The sequence below is a fragment of the Malurus melanocephalus genome, unplaced genomic scaffold (assembly GCF_030028575.1).
Source record: "Malurus melanocephalus ecotype Western Australia unplaced genomic scaffold, MMel_1.1 scaffold_88, whole genome shotgun sequence".
In the NCBI taxonomy this organism is placed as follows: Eukaryota; Metazoa; Chordata; class Aves; order Passeriformes; family Maluridae; genus Malurus; species Malurus melanocephalus.
Window position 1 is genome coordinate 474931 of NW_026623320.1, and position 20416 is coordinate 495346.

General features: G+C 39.1%; 1 protein-coding gene across 1 annotated transcript in view; it reads right to left on the minus strand.

Moving 5' to 3' along the window:
• Positions 1-4264: 4264 nt before the first annotated feature.
• Positions 4265-20416, minus strand: part of GABRB3 (gamma-aminobutyric acid type A receptor subunit beta3) — a 115007-nt gene continuing 98855 nt past the window's right edge. The window contains exons 8-9 of the mRNA XM_057368088.1: positions 18070-18314; positions 4265-6599 (exon numbers count right to left, since the gene is read on the minus strand). Of these exons, the coding sequence (XP_057224071.1) occupies positions 6249-6599; positions 18070-18314 (596 nt within the window). The 3' untranslated portion in view covers positions 4265-6248. The remainder of the gene's footprint in view (positions 6600-18069; positions 18315-20416) is intronic.

A 20416-nucleotide genomic window follows, 5' to 3' on the forward strand; every position in this document is an offset into this window, starting at 1 on the left:
AAAAAGACGTTAAGACTGCTGGTGGAAATTTTAAATACTTTAGCATTTACCTGTATTACTTGTGTTTTGGACTGCAAACTCGTAAGAATAGCCCTAGGCAGGAAATTTTGTACCAAATTACTTCTGTCCCTGAAGATTAAATGTATAACCTGAAGCAAAATTTGAGCCTGCTGGGTGAACGGAGAAAGGTTCTTAATTGCCTGACAGCCTGCAAATTCCCCTTTTTTCTAGTAGTTTTCAAAGGATAGGAAAACAGGATCCCTAGTGGCAGTGCTGGCATTTTGGGAGGAGGTGTGAAGCAGCAGCTCGTTGTTAGACTAATTATAGCATCTGATGTGCGAGAGCCTTTCCAACAAGCAGAAGATGTGGTGGTASAGCTGAGCAAGTCAGCACTTGGCAGCACACAGCTGCAGGTTTGGGCTCTCCTGGAGGGTGGTTAACCYAGTGCAGGGGGAATGCAAACTCTGACCTGTGATACGGATGAGGGATGCAGGAAATGCCCAGGAGAGCACTGCTGGGCAGATTTAAAGTGTTTAGAAAAACTCCCTGTGCTCTGTCCCAAGCACATTGATATAAAAAGCACCGGCATCTGGAGATGAGTGTGCTAACCCTTGAAGGTTAGAACACAACCTGAAATATGTTTAAATACAATATCAGAATGAATAACCCAACAATTATCATGATGTATCACAGCCCCGAGCCCACATGCTGTTTGCCAGTGTTCCTCCTGACAGCAGGGCAGCAGCTACATTATCTCCAGGTTTTTGCAGCTGGAGCAGTAACAGCAGAAACAACCCAACTGCTGGTGGTAAGCTAGGGGATAATTCAGAGCTAGCCTAAGGCTCCCTCTGGAGTTAGAGGAGAGAGATCAGTGTCTCCAAGGAGGGATTCAGAGCTGGGATCAGAGCTGGTTTGGACAGCTCTGAGTGGGGAAAACCCAGAGAGGCGCTCTCCCTTCACCTTGCTAGAGGTATGCCAGTGCAGGGGCCACTTTGTGGGTTTTTCCTTGTTACCARGGGAGAAGAAAACTTGCTAACCCAAATTAGGCAACAATGCTGGGAGAAAGACATGTAGCACTGAATGCTGCAAAGGCAAGGGATATTGTCCAAACAAATATTGTGCTTGCTTAAGCATTATCTAAAGTTCAGTTAATTAGTGATTTAAACTCTGCCTGCTTTTAGGGGCAGTTGTTTTTTTCTTCTTATACTATTATACATCTTATCAATTCAGTTTTCAAGTACAAGTGATGGTGTATCATGGGCAAGCTGTCAAAGGGTTTGATTTTCTCAAGGTGTACATCAGAGTCCACAAGTCAGCTCTCATGGGCTGGAAGAAGYACATAAATTAAACATCCAGAATCTGAAATAATTTTTGTAAAGCTCAGACGTCGTATTTGGAGGAGTTTGATGGCACTTATGAGAGATTCTTTGTTCAAAACCAGTTCAGAGAAGCCTTGGGATTCCCTCTGTTTATAGTTCTGTTTTCAGCTACTGCTGTACCTTTTTTAGCAGGTGGYACTTGCTGTTAGGACAGTTGTGACTATAAAACTAGCATCTGTGGAAAGGACAGGACYGTAACTATTTGGAGAAAAGAACCATCATTTCTACTAGAACCTGAACTCCTTGATATAATGAGTAGTACWTAAACAATTAATAAGATGTATCCATAATCACCTCCCAAAACCACAAAGAAATGCACCTTTCACCAGATATTCCTGATCACAAAACCAAGCTTGTTACATGGTTAATCTTTCCTACTCTACAATGCGGGCTGGATTAGAAAAAATATGTCACAGATGTACCTTACAATCTGGGAAGCATTGCCAAAAGTGAGCAGAAATGTGCTGAAATAAGAGGRAGCCTTTCTGTTGATTTAAAAGGCCAAAAGCAACTATGGTGCTGAATATTTTATCTACTTCTAAAAGCTGTGACATATGTCAATAGCTACTATGAGATTTAAGCAAGCATGTGACAGCTTGGTTCTGCTGTTCAGATTTTCAAGGTACCTTTTGATTTTTGAGGAAGGGGTTGTAGCACTAATGACAAGGTGTCTTTTAAACCCCCTTTGGCAAAATTTTCTGTATTCTGACTTCTCTAAAATTACTTACTAATATTTAGCAATAAAAAGTTTAATGAACAGTTAACATTCCTGATATGATTAGCATACCAGCAGAAAGTATTATGCTTGTTTTTTTAATATTTATTACTTAATTACTGAAACAAATGAATAAACACTGTCTTGTTTTAATATCAAAAGCTCTTTTGTCTCTTGGGCAGAAACAGGCAAAAGAAGACCTTTTCTATATAAACCAAAGAAAGAAACTTCTCACTTTTAACTGGCAAAGCCACATCTTAAAAACAGATTGGTTCGCTGTTAAGAATCTTGCTAAGTCAGTGGAGGTAGATTTTCCCTCCTTCTTGATCTACCACATACACTTAATSTACTAGGAAATATAGTTGTTTAGTGCTTGAGAATCTCTTCTGCTACTYGTGTGTCAATTAGAAAATGCTTTCATATTTTGTCTTTTTCTATAAAATGTGTAAGATGAATCATTACACAATATTAACATTAAATTTAGGTAAACAGAGTCATCATGCTCCCTCCATCCCCAGAAAAAAAAAGGCAATKAATTTTAAAATCCTTTTTAATAAATTAATATTCATTCATCAATATTTTCATAAAGCATCTCTTCATCATTCCATTTTACTATTCTTTTTTTTTCACTGCTGAAGAATACCAAAAATACATAGATGTGCCTTAAGCAAAAAGGACTGGGTTTTCRTTTATCTTTACAATAGGATGAAATCAACTTAAGAGTTAAACCACCATAATATTTCTACTGTTTATTGACCCTTTGGGCTATAACAGAAGATAGTTCCATTTTTCCTTTTTTTTAATGCCTTTTACAAACAAATTATGTGTAAATGCTATTTATAGTAGTGTTGAGTTACAAAGGAGTTAATTAGCTATGAAATACATTACTCTGGTGTGATTWAATTGAAATTACCATTTTTAGTCTTAAAGCCATCTATGGTTAAAACAATATACTGCAGCTAGTGCACAGGGACAAGAGCCAGAAAAYGGGAGGTCAAGGCAAACGCTGTTCTTAACACATGGTTGTGTGTGTGTCTGTGTGTTTGTGTGTAAGAAGTCATGCTGGGACTGTAGGAACGGAATTGGCAAAAAAAGGCACAAAAATGTGTGTGTAAGATGAAGTGCTAACCTTAAGTGAGATTTTTTCTGGCTTTTTTCAAGTCAAAGCAAGACTTGGATCTGTTCAAGGTTAAAGCTGCTAGACCAATGAATGTGAAATCTTGTGAAAAAGCTGAGATGTGCGACTGCCTACTTTTTGAGATGACAGGCTGGATGGGGAGCACAGTTCCCTGAAGGGGGTTGCAGTAACATGCTGCCCTCCAGTTGTGCAAAGGGTAAGAGAGGGAGAGAGTACTCAGATACTCAGTCCTCTTGCACATGCAGGGCCCTGAAAAATCAACATTGCCTCTTTGCTCCGTACAGGGAATAATTTTCCGCCTTCTTGGAAAGTCTTCAGTGGTTGAAGCCACTGATTTCAGCAGCAGAACTGATTTCAGCAGGATTTGGAGTATACATTTCTATCACAACTAAAAATTCACTTCTTATCGAAGGTTTCTGCCTAACCACATGATTTCTAGGAGGTGGGGCTTGAGGAAAAGAGAGTGCTGTGACTAAATCATGAGGGCAGGACCACTCCCAAATCTCACATTTTAGGGTAGTTCYTTAGGGTACTTACAGCAAGATGTGATTGGAGATAATTTCAGTAAAGAAAATTTTCTGAAGCAAAGCCTACCATTTACAACTTTTATTAAAATCAGATAGCTTTGTTTAAACATATTTTGCTACTAAGATTAAAATCTTGGGAGAGGTTTTCAACAATTCTGATATGCACTTTGGGAGGGTGTTAATTGTTAGTTTCTTTGATTATAAAGATGACAATGTGTTCTATAATCCCTTCACAGTTTGAAGAGATATTACAGAGCTCACAATACATTGCACTTTACCAACGGGACTTAATACAGCGGAGCTTTTAAACACCAAGTTTTTCTGCTCCAGCTATACAGGTTCCTCTGAGGCTCTTCATGCTGTGGAGTTGTCTGCAGATACGGTGCTTAAAAACTGCAGTTCCACCACTCTGCACCACTGCCAAGGATGCAGCAGGACTGCGGCGCTGCTGTGCCCACGCCAGCAGCCGAGTTGTGGYGAGCACTCCCAGMTGGGATCGCACTGCAGCAGCGCTCMAGGCAWCKGTGCCGAGCCCACTGATGCTCAAGGAGCAGCCCTGAGGATGGAACTGAAACACATTTGAAATTCAGGCTCATCTGTGCTGCATTTCAGTCCAGAGCAAAGTTTCACAGCTCAGCTGCACACAGGGGTGGGAACAGTAATGGGCCGTACAGGGCAGCAGCCCGAGTATCAGCGCTCTATTCACAGGTAAACCCAGTACTAGAAAGGACACGGGACATTACAGGGCCAAAGCAGCCTTTTCAGTTTCTCTCTTGTCTGGTGCTTTTGCTAGATGCAAATATTGACACATATTTTCACCCGTGGAAGTCTCCAACTAGCATCCAAAGCTCTTGGTCAAAAAAAAAGTCAATGTCCAGAGGAACTTCACATGCAGAGAACTGTCAGGGCTAAGCCTGAATTCTGTTAGTTTAGATCTACTTATGCTACTGTATTTGTTGTTATTTGAGAATGTACATGATAGAAACACTGTTTACAAAAAATATATCTTCTTTTCTTTAGAAAGGTTTAGTTCTGATAAATAACAAATTAAGTTTACAGATCTGAAATTGGCATGCCTTGACAACTACAATCTACTAGACCGAAAAAGGCTGGAATTCCCAGTGAGGGAATGAACTGGGATGAAAACCAAAATGATCACATTTGCATGAAGGATATGTTAGAACTTAGTTAATGCTGAAACAAAACATACTCCTGTGATCTGTGATGTCAGCACACTACCTTTGTAAGTGTAGGTGTATATACTTTCAGTATATAAATAAAATATGAAAATGCTCCATTACCAAATCAAAGTATCAGAAGTGCTCTATTTGCTCAACTCTAGAGAATAAAAAGTTATAACATCACAGAAACAAAAATATGACATAACATGCAGTCACAATAGCAAGCACAGGGAAGAAAAATATTGAGAAAATGTACTTATATGCATATTATGCAAATATATTTTACATTAACATACAATGTTATAAGAATGTTAAATAAATATGAATGCATGTTTAAAAAAGGCTACAGCTAGGTGATTTCATGTCGAAGTAACAAATAACCTGAGACATCTTCTATGCTTTCACTGGAATAACAATCTTTAAATCTACAGCAGATGTAGAACACATTGACAGTAGTTGAATTCTCAGCTAAATTATACTAAAAATGTGCTGTTCTCTTTCAAAATGACATGGCAGCTGGAACCAGTCCAAGGGAAGGAAAATGTGCTGTACATTTACAGTACTTACAAAAGATTCATTTCACTGTTGATGGACACTTAAAATGCTTGTTTGAAATATTATAAACCTGTATATGTCTCCAAAGACCTACAACACTYTCATGATCAGCTTGCTCACTGCAGAAGAGAAAGCAAGAGATCATTAAAAACCATGCCCATTCAGGACTGGGAAAAGATGTATGATGACATATAAACCCAAGAAATTTTAGCAAAGAAAAATAAATTTGGCTTGGTGAAATCATAGTTGATGGATCTGCAATAGAAATAACTTATTTTAAACTTACCAGTGTAACTCTACTGCTTTATGATTAGTGTATATGGCAGCATTTACAAACGATGTTACTAAATACTGACTTTATACATGATTACAGATGTTTGAAAATTTCTATGACAAAGTTCTGTAGTGATAATATACAACACTTACTTTCTCAAGGCTTGCTGCTTTGACAACACCTGCCTTTCAATTTAAAAAGTTCCTCTGAAGTGCATTCTATGTTAAAGTGTCCATAACCCCAGAATGAATGTGTTCATGTGTGTGTGCATACATATACTTTTGCTTTGCAGATTGTGCTTTAAAGTACACACATTTCTCTGCTACATGTATTCACACATACATGAGTATGGTCTACATAGTAAAAGTTCATATATATATTTTTTATATATAAATATATATATAAATATATATATAAACTCTGCAGGCAAGTAGTACTTCACTTGTTATAATTGAAGTCCTTTAAAAAAACTCAGTCACTCAGTTAACATAGTATAGCCAGTAAATTAAGTTGAAAAGAGAAAATGTGAATGGAAACACCATTCTTGACCATCTGTCGATGGCATTCACATCTGTTAGATCGGGGATTTTTATTTTCAGTTGYGAAGACCTTCTTCGTAAATGGCCCCTCTTGCTATGGGTGCCTGTTCTTTCTGACGAACGCCTTCCGAGGCTTTCACGATGTGAGCTTTGTTTTCTGTACTGGATTCCTGAGTTGTCAAATGATATAGTTGAATTTCGGGCTTCCGTAATGCTGGTGGTGACCTCGTTGCTTGCCACCTCGTTGTGAATTTCAAGTGATGTTAGCAGAATGTTTCCATGGGTGTCCACCTAGGGGGAAAAAATAGAAACATAAATTCTCTCAAAAGACTTGACATCGATAAGCAGCATGTGGGTGTATGTAAATCTCCAAACCTGTACATATCTAAAAAAATAGTATATTAATTTTAAGCATGTGATGATCTTAAAAAAGAAATGGCACTACTCAGCTGCTTAAAATTAGATAAGTACTTAAATAATTTCACAATCATACTACCAAATACGCAGTACAAAACTGTAGCTGGCAAACTCAACCATTTTCCTCTCCCTCTAAATCAGCCACATTTCAAAGGATGGTACTGCTCAGTGAAACCTCTGCATTGCTGGCAATGGAGGCAGTAAGGGATGGATCCTCTCTCTGCTACAGTAGAAAATTAAATTAAACTGGAATAGGTTTTTTTTTCCTATCTGGGATCTAAAACTAGGTAATAAAAGTGCTTGTGAAGTTTCCTAAAATCACAGGAACAGTTCTGATRTGCTGAATTCTGCATTTTGCAATCACAGAGCTTATTTATGACTTRTCCCTTAAACTTTTCCTTCCAAAGTCATTTGCAGAGTTTTCGAATCATGGCAATGCTTAACTGCAGGGATTTTCTGATTGATTGATCTTAAAAACCAATGAACTTAAGGCATTGAAAAAAAAGCTGCTGAACTGAGGAAATAAGGTGGCACTCTTCCCTTCACCTCCCTATTCCAGAGGCAGACCAGTGTTTAGCATAAAGGATATTTAACAAGCTAACAAAGTCGATACTTTTGTTCAGAGAAACTTGACAGTGATTTCTATGTATATCCAGAGATACTTTGGTTTAGTATTAATAATACTTTGCTTAATTTGATAGCAACTGCAACTAAAGCAAGGTCAATGTTTGTATTAGCAGTAAACTGTACTCAGTCAAGGAATAGGCATCCCCCTGCTAGACAAAACACTGGGTCCCTGGTAAGCTGTATGACAGAGAGCTTCCACACAAAAATCATCAAAACCCCATATAAGTTTCCAAGTACAGAGCAATACCATGCCTTTTTCAGTGATTAAGAAAAAGATCCTGATCATTTTGAGTCTTTAACAAAAGCTGGGCCAGACTCTCCAGTCCTCCTGAGTGGCAAAAAGGAGCAGCACGGAGTTGTGTATAGCTCCCTCAATCCAGGAAAACTTGCTGTTCCCCTGAGTGGCACTGGTGAGAAGTTCCCAGCMATGCTCTCTGAGCCAGAATTTGGTAGTTTCATTGGTGGGGCAGCTCATCCCCTGTGCCCCATGCCCTACATGCTGGATGATGCACAGTCAATACAGGGAATGTAGCGATCAGCTCCAAATTTTCTGCCAGATTTGGGGCAAGAAAAATGATGGCTGAAGGTAAAATAAATGGTCCGTRTTGGGTATTTTCAGACAGTTAACGCACGTGTGACTCTGTTCGAGAGAATTTAGCTCTCCATGTCAGAAATAGATAGTGAATCATGGAATACAGGATAATTTCCCATTTTACATATGCAATTTATTCATCCATAATTCATCCTGCAATTAATATATTTTTCTAACCTGCCACATGATCTAGCTGTGTTAATTGTGTAGCAATTGAACAGCTCATTCTAGAAGCATCAGTTTAAAAGTGGTTGTAAAAACAGGCTATTGTCACAGACTTCTGAAGTTTGCAGTCACCTGATACCACATCCTTTGCAAGCTCTGAGTGATGCATTAAAAGTTTGTGCAGCTATGTGTCTGTCCATATGCATGTAACTTTTTTCATTCTTATTAAAATTTTGTGAAATGGGTATTTCTTTCATCAACTACTGATGCTTCATCTCTTCTATGATATATACCATCAATGCTTTTGCCAAGCTGCTTGCAAATGAAAAAAAAAATATAAAATTCTCAAAATGACATACAGGCAAGTAGCAAGAAAATCCTAAGGTATATAACAAATACTGCTACTGTAGGCAATGGCACATTATGCTGATGAGTGCCTGTAAACAAAAATAAACATGAACCAAAATAATGGCATGTAGAAGCTTCAGTGGTGATTAAGAAGATTTTATTTTCTCCACGGCAGAAACTCTTTCGGTGCAAAAGTAAGACCTTGAGGTTTGTATAAAGGAATTCGTGATGTTGAGCAGTTTCTGTAATGAGGAAATAAACCTAAGTGTAAAATAGAGTCTTAGATATCATCAATACTTATGGGGAATCTTTGAAAAGAACTCATTCATTTTCTTCTGTTTTTTTTTTTTTCTTTCCACAAGGAGCACAAATTATGATTATGCTGCAGCAGAGACCACATTGTTGGGCTTCACCCTGAGAACTCTGCCATCCCCTTGCAGGTTTCTATTCCTTTTCCTTCCACCACCACAGATAACTGCTCTTTCCCTCAGAAGGTCCTGATCTCTCCTGGTTCTGTCTGCCACCTACATATACACAGAAATCTATCCATCCTGGGTACTTTGTCCTTCTTCACTGAGCCTGGACTCTTGTGCGCTGTTAGCAGAAAACTTGTATTTTGGAGGGTACACCTATGCATTCAGGCTTCTMCTGATCAGAGAAGTAATTTTATTCCTACTATTTCCTTGCATAGTATAGCCTTCTTCACCTCATTTGCCAATTTCACAGCCACCTTAACATAGCTTCTGTCTTCATTGTACCAACTTTTCACTGTTTGCCACCGCTTCTAGCAATCAAACCAGAAAGGTGGTCAAGAAAGTTGCAACTTTTGTGCAAATTCTTTATCTGAAGAAAAATGCTGTGTCCTATGAAGCTGCATGACAGTGTATGTTTTTCTCAAAATGTCAAATGAAACGCATTTGGAAACATATTTTTGAAATACATATCTTTGTTAATGGAGCAACAGGCTTGCATGTCAAATATGAGGAAAGAGCAGAYGGAGAGAAGAAGGGGTCTGAGATACTAAATCAGCCTCTGGTCCACAGATACTCCTGAGATTTATTTCCTCACACTGATTCCCTCAGAGCTTTTGAATAAACCACCTAAGCCCTCGACAACATTAGAGCGCTATATGCTAACACTTTGTGACAGTCTTAAGGTGATGTCTTAAAGCATGAATACTTAATTCATGAAGCATGTTAAAAAATATTTGCACATAAACATGACTTCTGAATCATTTAAGCAATGATTTAAATTACTTTGACAAAGGTACACAAGCTCTCTCAACGAATAAAGAAGCAAACCAATAATGGCAGGGTATCCTGTGCAAGTCGACTCACGTCTGCCTGAATGTACAGGGAAGGCAAAATCCTCCATGAGTGAACATAAGTGTTGCTCAGTGGCTCCAGGGACAATGTTGCCCCAGGTATAAACTAAGAAAAGTAGCAGACTGGATTACAGACAGTCATGGCTACATATGACAAACAAGGCAAATGTCTTTTATAAAACTTCAGTTTTACTCCTCATGACTCTTAGAATAAAATTTTATCACCTGTCTCAAAAATGTCACTGTCAGTGYACTGGAAATCCTTCCCAAAAWGTTAACAYCASGTTTTACTCACAAATGCTGTTATAAATCAGAGATGACATTGTGGATTTGGCCATTTCTCCTCATTTTTTTATCATCCTTCTTTAGCCAAAACATTTCTCAATTTCTATTTCTCTGCCAACCCTAAGCTTCCATTCTTTTAGCAGGCTTCTTTCTGGCCGCTGTGGTTCCACCTGAAGCCATTCCTTCCCATTTCCCCACCGTGGTCTCCATGGTTGGTTCTCACATTTCTTCCCCAACACAAGCAAGGGTTGGTTGTTTCCTTGGACTCTTTCCCAGTGAACTCATCAAAACAGATGAAAACAGCTGAGTACCAAATCATTAATCGATTCCCTGCTGAATCATCATGGATACAAATATGCAAAACTCGTACTCTTCTTTCAGAATTAATTTTTATCAAACTCCAACCCTCCCACCTCTGAATAACTACAGCTCCTGCACCAGGGTGAAGTGACTGAATCTCACATAACTCCATTTGGAGGCTGAGAAGAAGATTCTCTTCTGAAGGTTCACCACTTCTGAGCTACACATACTACAGTACAAGTGAAAAATATAAACACTCCTGCAGCCTAAAGTCATTACAAAAAAAATGACCATGACTTACCTAACTGAAGCCAGAAAGAAGTGAATTAAGATCACATTCACAAAGAACCTGGCCCTTGCTCTTGGAGGAAYACCATGTCACCAATGGACTCAATTTGGATTGTATGTTCTAGGTCCAGAACTGCAATGCCCTATCACATCTGGGAAGTCCTGAATCTACTTCTTAATTCTACCCAGGATCCAGGCTCAGTTAGATGATAGCTATTCTATTTCTAAGAAACAAAATATAGCAGCTGCTACTGAATACCTTTCTCGAGTAATTTTTTTTTATAATTTCAACTTTAATGCCAGTTTGAAAGCACTTTAGCAGGGCCAAGAAACTACCATAAGGCTTTATTTATTACTAGTTAGAGTCTGAATTGTTTCAAGTTCATTTAGTTCTCTGTTTAATATTTCATAAATTTTAAGGAGTATGTTACAATGAAATCTCTTTTCCCTCATAAGTCTTTCACTCTACATCACAAAAAGAGGAAGCATTTTGCCCAAACCCCATAGGTATGTTTAGTTGTTCATCAACACCAAATTTTTAAATACCATGTAAACACTTCCCATCATGTGAAGCAATATAAATGCAAATAGGGTGTTTAAATAACACTGCAGAAAAGCTCTGTTTTGGTAGTTAGTCTTGCATTATTTTACATCAAAATTAGTATTTAAGTACATAGAGAATCACAGAATATTCTGAATTGGAAGKGTCCCATCAGGATCATGKGATCTGACTCCTGACCCTGCACAGGACCACCCTCAGGAGTCAYATCATGAGCCTGAGAGCGTTGTCCAAACGCTTCTTGAACTCTGTCAGGATGGTGCTGTGACCACTGTTCTGGGGAGCCTGTCCCAGTGCCCAGCYACCCTCTGGGTGAAGAACATTTTCCTAATATCTAGCTTATAACACAGCTTCAGGCCATTCCCTTGTGTCCTGTCACTGGTCACCAGAGAGGTCAGTGTCTGCCTCTTTCATCTTCTTCACCTATGCACAAATGGCTCTCCAACATGYAGAACAAAATGCAATCAGGCCTTAAGTCTGATATGTCCTTAAAGCTAAATTCACTGACCACATTATAMTTTGCATATTTAAATAAAAAATTTAAAATGCAGGCAAAACAAAAATTACAGTGTTGAGTGTTCTCCCTGAATGTAAAAGTTGATACTTCTTTCACTGTCATTTAAATATGTTTATATTAATTAATAAGCACCAACAAAATGAAAGAGGTAATTATGTTATATCACCTTAGCAAATGAGCCCAGGATACCCAGCAGAACTGGGAAGATGGAAAGACCTTGAACAACAAGGAAAGTATGAAGAAGAAAATTAATTAGGAGCTTCCATATTATTATCACTGTCTATCAAGTAATAATGAAATTTGACAATTAACCTTGAAGTATTTGAATTGAGGAAGAAAAGGAAATAAATGCATGGTCATCATTTGACCTGTATTTCACATAGTCTGGATTATTGCAGTCTCTTGAGCTGCACTATGAATTGTACAATCATACAAWCCTTAGAACTGTCTTGGGATTTGCTCAATTAATACCTGTGCAAAGKGGCTGCAAAACAAAATTAGTATTTGTATGATTCTCTGAGTGCACAATGAACGTCCCCACCATGAGCTACAGGATGAGAGTTCTTCCCACAAGAACTGTGCTTATCACCCTTGACARATATATTTCAAAATTTGGTACCTACTCATCACACTCATATTTCAAAAATATCCCASTGTTCAAAACAGCACTGAAAAAAGTATTTAGGAAAGATGCACTGGGGAATACTGCCAGTTTTGCTGTTCTTGTACATCCCAATTTAAACTGAGTGATAATTCTGCCACAGAAGCCAAGATATTAATGTTCAGAATAAAATCCCACTTATGAGAAGRGTTGCTACAATTAACAACACTGCTAAGTAGATGTAAGTGGCCTGAGCCTCTATTCTCAGCAATGCCTGGTGGGAAGCTGCTGCCTTGGCCGACGGCGGGGGTTTGAGCCAGGAATCTCCAGGGCTAAAAATACACACARGCACTGCCTGATGAGAAGGGCCTTTTTATAAAGAGTTATGCACTACTCTTGTCAGAGGAAGCCCTTCCCACATGTCTGACAGCCATCGAGGCTTTGAAGCTTGAATGAGCTTGTGTGATAGTTACCCTCCTGACTGATACTCTGGGGCTGAACGTTTGGTCCCACCAAACTGAAAACGTCAATTTTGCCAGTTTGAATCGAAAAGCGATGTTTTTAGCAGGGGATGGTAACACAGCATATAACATCTGTGGATTGGCCCAGAAGGAGCAATGTCCAAAACACATGCCCACCATCTGATTACACAAGTAGCCTCTACAAGAGTGAACAAATGAGARCAGGATCGCCTTAAAGCTCTCTCATGCTGCTTTAGCTGTAAATTAGGCAGTATCTGAGCTTTATTTAAAAGATACAATTTATGTAGCAAAACTGAAATCTTTGAGAGCTACAAATGAAGCCTGGATTTGCCAACACAGACAGGAGAAATGGAATTGATTTGTAAMAATGGTGATCAGTTTTCAAAGGAAAACATTTTTAGAGAACATCTATCCTTTTCTCACAGTTTGCCCACAAGCAGAGGACTTTAGGCATCGATACCATATGAGAAGAAATGTTTTATGAAAAATGAAAATTAATTTCTTCCTTYATCCTCGAGCTTGCCCTCATGTATGAAGCAGAGTGTCAAGGTTTTCAAAAGAGAGTTTTCAATCCCAAACAAATATGTGTATGAAAACTGGTTATACACAAAAAGCAGCATCCTTTGTCTCAGTAACTATGGTTTACTGTGATACGCTGGAACAGTTCAGTGAAGAATACTATTTCCAGTGCTTTATCTGAAATAAAATGTGATGCAAAAGCAGTCRAAAGAAGAGATGGCTAAGTGTGAAATTTTCTTTGTAGTCAGCTGCTGATCCACAGATGAGTCACTCGTAAAGGCTCACTCAGGTTTCATCTCATCACCAGCTCTGAATCTTCTGAAACCTTTTCCAGAGATTCAATTTAGTCAGACGTGCTTCAGCCATCATGCCACCTTCAGCAGTGCYACACAGCAGAATACAGCACAGAGTTTTTCTCTCTCCAGTGCTTTTCTTTGTCACCTCTGCAACGTGAGGACACGGCTGCGCCACTTCCACGCTGCAAGAGCTCTTCTTTCCCTTACACCTGGAGCTATTTGGCTCACTGGCTTCAACACATGGACAGAGCTGGACAGCAAGCCATAATGGGAGCATTGAAGCCAAGAGACAGCTCAGCAGCAGCAGCTGGTGGAGCCCTTCTCAGCACAGCAAGCCTCAGTGGCAGCTATCAGGAATAACTCAGAGAGATGTACCCAAAGGCCTGGCGCTGGGGTGGCACTTCCATAGCAGCAGCAGCAACATGGGGGTGGCTGGGCCAGTTTTGGCTTCCTAAACCTGTAACCTCTGATGCAGGACAATGCAAATGCGTTCATTATGAAGAAGAGTTATTGAGCATGAAGAATGACTGCTTTGCAAAGCAATTATCAAATAAAAAACAAACAKACCCACATCTGTGGATTTTGTGGTCTAGAACACTTTTGTTGTTAGAACTCCCCTGCTCTACAGTCCAGTAAGACTAGGAAAGCATAAAAAAGCCCTTTTGCCACTGTAAGAAGAGTGTTTATAACCAAGCCTGCCACTTACACTCCAGATTTCAGTTCTCTCATGTGTAAAAAATTGACTACAATAGTAGTATCCATGCTGGTTCTACTGGTTTCCATGGGCTCAAACAGTTCTGAGTGAAAATAACACGCCATTTTTCCACTGTCTTCTCTTGTTCCCTTTGACTGAGAGAGAAGACGGTGTCTCCGCAGCACTCCCAGTCCTGGGAGCCACAAAAGCAAAGCCTGAACTCAGGGCCTGAGCACCAGGCAGYGTGTTGAGCTGCTCTGCTAGTGCTGCCTCCCAACACAAGCAAGTTCCACAGCACCACAGCCCTCCTGACTCTGGCTGGACCTGATGCAGCACCAAGTTGTTCTGTCACTACACCCACAAGCTACAGCATCTGATGTGAACAATTAATAGAATAAAATGGGTTTGGGGTTTTTGTTTTTTCTTTTGTTTTATTTTTTTTTAAATTTGTTTCAGTTTGGCTTGTTTTGTTTTGTTTTTTGTTTTGTTTTGTTTTTCTAGTGCCCTGAGCTAGCATTCTTAATCAGTGACAGGGAGCTCATGCACATGGTTCATAAACAAGCAAATTCAATTACTAAAACAACAGCAACAGAGCAGCCCAAAATAGTAGTCATAAATAAATAAATAATGCTTTCTTCCAGTTTTACATTTGAACGYTTTTCAATCTCCGGCACAGCACATATTTGACAGTCATGAAATAGTAGTGATAAGTGCAACATGGGCTGCCTGCTTTGGGCATTCTCCCTTTCTTTAAAAATGTCACTCAGCCTCAAATCACACGACATTGGAAGTATTTCCCAGGATTGGAAACCTTCCCTTTCTGAATGTAATTACACTCATGGAAGACTGAAGGCTCAGCAAAACCACAAAACCAAAAATTTCATTGAACTAGCACCAAGTAGTCTCCATGTGTGCCTATGAGCCTCCTTAACTGTGCAGAGTTGGCATCTGCTATGTGAACCTCTCCCAACTCTAAAGCAAGGAGCAAGCAACTGTTACTTTCATGAGATTCAATGACTTTCAAGAGCCACCAAAGGAGAGATTAGAAGTTAATCACTCTTTATTATCCCTGAAGAGGTCAGAATCAAGATTGCAGAGCTTTCAGGTACTGTCTTCCATAGAAAGTATGATAAAAACTCATGCCCCGTGATACATCCATGGATGTCTTTATAGTATGGTAAATGATGGACATAATCCAGAAGATAGAAACTGTTTTAATTTTCCTGCTTCAAGTCTGTGTTGTCTCAAAGCCATGGTAAACTTTGTCTGAAGTAGATCTGTTAGATGTATTTTCCCTGAGATGTGCATCCTGAAATCCTTGCCTGTTCAAGCCTCTTGCCTGTTCTGATCAATTCTCTCTGCTTCACATTTGCCAGTGTTTCTCAAATGAGAAATTCCAATTCGACATCCTACATCCCACTGAATCTTCTGTCTACATTTTGTTTCAACAGAAGATTTCTGATTAGCTCTACCTAATGTTTCTGTCTGTCTCTGTGGCATGCTGGCACTGCTTCTGTAAAGGTACTGAATCCAGAAACTGCAACACAGCTCTGCTGACTTCACCAGCTGAAGCCAGGGGACAAAATGTTTCTGACACAGAAAAGGACCATACCATATTATTTACCCTATGTCATTTGACCAGCAAATACTCACAGTCAATATGAGTATGTATGATTCTACAGAGCATACAGACTTCCCTTTCGTGGCTGGGACTCCAAGGGAAAAAGTAACACACTCTTCTTTCAACTCTGGTATGTTGAATTTGTATCCTTATTTTGATAGAATCATAGAGTCTCTTAGGTTAAGAAGTCTYCTAAGGTCACGGAGTCCAACTGTTAGCCCAGCAAAATGTTCACCAGTCAAGCACAAATCCACATGCCWTTTGAGCACTTCCAGTGACGGTGATTCCACCACTTCCCTGGGCAGCCTGATGCAATGCCCGACTTCCTTTTCTGTGAATAAATGTTTCCTAATATAGAATCTAATCCTCCCTTAGTGCAACTTGAGGCCACTTCCTCTCATCCTGTCACTTGCTGCATGGGAGAAGAGASCAACCCCCCACCGCACTACAGCCATGTCTCTAAGTGCCACATCTGCACGTCTTTTAAATATCTCCAGGGATAGTGATTCAACCACTTCCCTGGGCAKCCTGTTCCAATGTTTGACAACCCTTGCTGTGAAGAAATTTTTCATTCATGCACAGCTGATATTAAACCAGCAGAAAAATCAGAACAGTTCATGATATTTGCTTGGGATGCTTCAGAAATAAAAAGGAAATGCTGTAAGTCAAAAGCCAGGAAAAAAGATTGCTATATGGTATAAGCAGATCCAGGATATAAAAATGGCATGAACTGGGCAGGAAAATCTACATTTTCATTACATAAGGGACTTATGATTACTTCGACAATGTAGACAAATTGATCTCACTTGAAGAAGAACTGTCAGACATGGGGTGGTATTGGACCCTTTAACAACTCTTGTACTGAATTACGTAAATCATTTAAATTGATGAGATTCACCAGATGGTTTCCAGCAGGAGAACTAAACCTTAGTGCATACATCTGCATTACCTGCTTGCAGCTAAAATCTCCTCCATTGCTTTCAACTCCGACACTGTTTTATTTCCCCATCTGTATTTTTTATTATTATGACTATTTATTTTTCCAGTTAAGGGAATTATTTGTTCTGATATCTTGTTCTAAGTAATGCTGCCAACTGTGATGAGAACATGGTTTYATAAYACAGGMGACAAAAATRTGTTTATTGGTTCAGAATTATTTCAGATATGAGTGCTGATAATTAGATGTAGTTCTGCATTATATTTACTACAGCAGACWGAATCATCAAGATAAAAAAATATAGCTTGAAATTACTTTTATGATACTGGTTTTGATGAACAGGTAGTGGTTTTGTCTCTGTGAACTCTTCTAATTTATAGCTGATAAAAAAAAAGCCAGTCTTATTCAACAGAACTGAATGAAAAAACTTCACTGGGAGCATTTTGGTAAAAAAAGAAAGATGTTCTATTCAAACTGACATGGCTTGTTAATGTCAGATACTGCTGAATACCTTGAATTTTTCTTCCAAGGATTAAAAAAAAAAGGGTATTCACTGGATAAAGGAATACTCCAGGCAAGGAAATAGGCTGGAGCATAATCAGCACAGACCTTGCCAATACCATGCTTCAGAAATCAATCTGGAAGCTTCTCTAGGACTTAAACTTTTCTGCTGGTCTTAAAGAGCAGCAGATGACAATGCCATACAYAGTGTTGAACTATGCTGGACAATTAATTAGCATGGCAGAGCTGATCTTTTATCTGTTCTCTCCCATGGTAAATACRTCTGCTCTAAGTGAAGTGAGGAAAAGTGTGCTCAGATCCTGGATTTGCTTACATAGGAAATGTACAAAGGTACATAAAATCACAGTTAAACTATATTTGATTCAGACAAAGGCATTCTACAAATGCCTTTGTAGATCTGAGTCTTTATTTTCCAGCTAGCTGCACTCCCACTGTCTTCTTACACTTACTTGTCATAGAGATCATACTCACTTCCATGTCTGTATGCCTACATACATTCTTCTACGTCAGTTCTTGAAAATGAAAATGCCCAAGTTTGTCCACAAAAAGATGTGGTTGGTTGTCACCAGATGGTGATGTTTTTACGCAAGCCTTTTTGGTTCACTTCCTACCGACGGTCTTTGCAATGTRAAAATAGAGAGAATATATATAGATTAAAGAAACTTACCCGGTTGCCTTCAAACCTTAAGCGATCGTTGTTTGCCTTTGTTGTTTTTTCCGCAAGTTTCTTCTGCCTTTGAGGGCCTTTTCCAAAGAAAATGTAGTTGACAAAGGCGTATTCAAGTAAGGCCAAGAAGACAAACACAAAGCAGCCCATGAGATACATGTCAATGGCTTTAACATAGGGAATTTTAGGCAAAGTCTCCCGTAGGTGAGTGTTGATTGTTGTCATAGTCAGCACAGTCGTAATTCCTACACGAAGATAAAAGAAGACATATCTTACAACTCCAAGCATTCAATTTTAYTTTCCTTCTTGGCAAATATACCTTGTCAGTGGGAAGAAGCTTAAAAATTTCTTAAAGATATCTTGCAGGCAACATAACTGCAAATGAAAGCAAAATTAAAACCTGATGCATTATTATTCTGTTACAATTATTTCCTTCATAGGACTGGGGAAACAGCTAATGGAGGGTTTGGCACCACTGCCCTGAGTTAATGTAGCTTCATGGAAACAGCATAGCTATGCTGAAAACTCTTCCATGAAGACCAAACTGATGTGCAACAGAAACAATGTTCGTACAGATGGTGAAAGACTTCTCCCACAGTTTTAAATTTCTTAGAGTTAGGCAGYTGGTTGATGCCAGTCCTGTAGGGCCTCCCTGTAGCAGACAGAGAGACAGGCACCTTTCTAGAGCAGTTCATCCCATCTATTTTAGACACCTATTTCAGGAAAGGACAATATGTAAGTGGAATTTGAGATGACTAATTTGGAGCAGTAGTCTAGTTACATAGAGAAAAGTGAGATGAGCAATGAGAGACAGGTATCTGAATTTTTGGAAAGAAAAAGGAGGGAGAGCAGCATGTTTATAGCAACAAACTGAACACTAATTAAATACCTMCAAAAAAGCTATATCAACCTTATAAGTTATTTATCCAAGGATRAAGATAGAACCTGAAAATATTTTAGAGAACTGTTTTGAAAATCTAGAAAGAAAAGCAAATTTATTTTCAGTCTGCCTGAAAATACACAATAAACTGCAGTATCTGTATCTCTGCTGGAAATTTTATGGGAATTGCAAATCACAGGTTKCTGCAAACACTGATGTGTGGAATAAGTCTACATCTCAAGGCAAGCCATTCTATTAGGTCCCCTCCATTACTATTTTCTTTGATTCCATAATTATACCATCAGTTTATAAGTAGTCACTAAAATACAGGCAGAACAGAAATACAGGACAAAATAAAATTGCTGCCATATAATAAAACACAGCTTCTTTTACCTGAAGAGACAGAAATAAAGACAGTATAACTCAAAATCAAGCTGTCGGTGTAAGCAGTGTCACTCCAGGGAACTGCAGTAATACCCTMTGAGATTGTGTAACAGATATTTTGTATATTTAGTAGGTTAGTGACGTGCAGTTTTCAGTGCTTTTCCTCTAAACTGTGAAACAAATGTGCATTGATGTCAGATGTCTGGTGATCTGGAAGATTAAGCACACTGAATAGAAAGGTGGCTAGAACTAACCCAAGGGAAATACATTCCCTGGGAGATCCTTAAACCCTACGGCCAAATGTCCTTCTGAAAATCAATAATTTATTTTAAAGCACGGCTCGAGGAAAAGTAGCTGACACTCCCCTCAAATAAGAAAATAAGATAAACTTGTGATTCTAATCCTTCCCACAAGGAAAGACTCGAGAGATTATTTTTCTCCTCACTCGTAGGACTGAATTTAGGAACTTCTAGGGCTATCTAGCAAAAAATCAAGTGAGCAGAATTGATAGGTTTGAATGTTTCTCTTGTGATCAGCCCTTTATCAGCCTCTATCAGCAGTGTTCAGAGCACAGTCTCTGGAACGAGCGGGCCTCTGCTTCGTACCTCGGCTTCATTCTGAAGGCAACAATCTGGTTCAGTGCAGMAAGGGATCAGGCACAGGGGCAAAACATGGAGGGGAATGAACAGAATCAAGGTCTTCCAGACAACACAGCCTTCTTGCAGGGATTGAGAAAAAGTTCGTCTCTGAGTCCCAAGATTTGCACAAGGAATGTTTCTCCAACAAATACTTAGGAAATCAGGTATACCTTTTCTGTACTTCACTTTTCAGATCCAGTTATACTGGAACCAAAGGTGCARTCCAAACTGCAGTCCATAACTGGATCTGGTTTCAGATCCAGTTATGTCCAAAGRTGCTAKGTTGCCTTTAAATTTTTAMACCACTTCATATKGGGATACCAGGTGAGTTCACRGATGAYACAAAACTGGAAGCAGCTGTTGCCTCTCCTGGAGGCAGGAAAGCCTTGCAGAGAGACCTTGACAAATCAGAGRGCTGAGCAATCACCACCCATTTGAAGTTCAG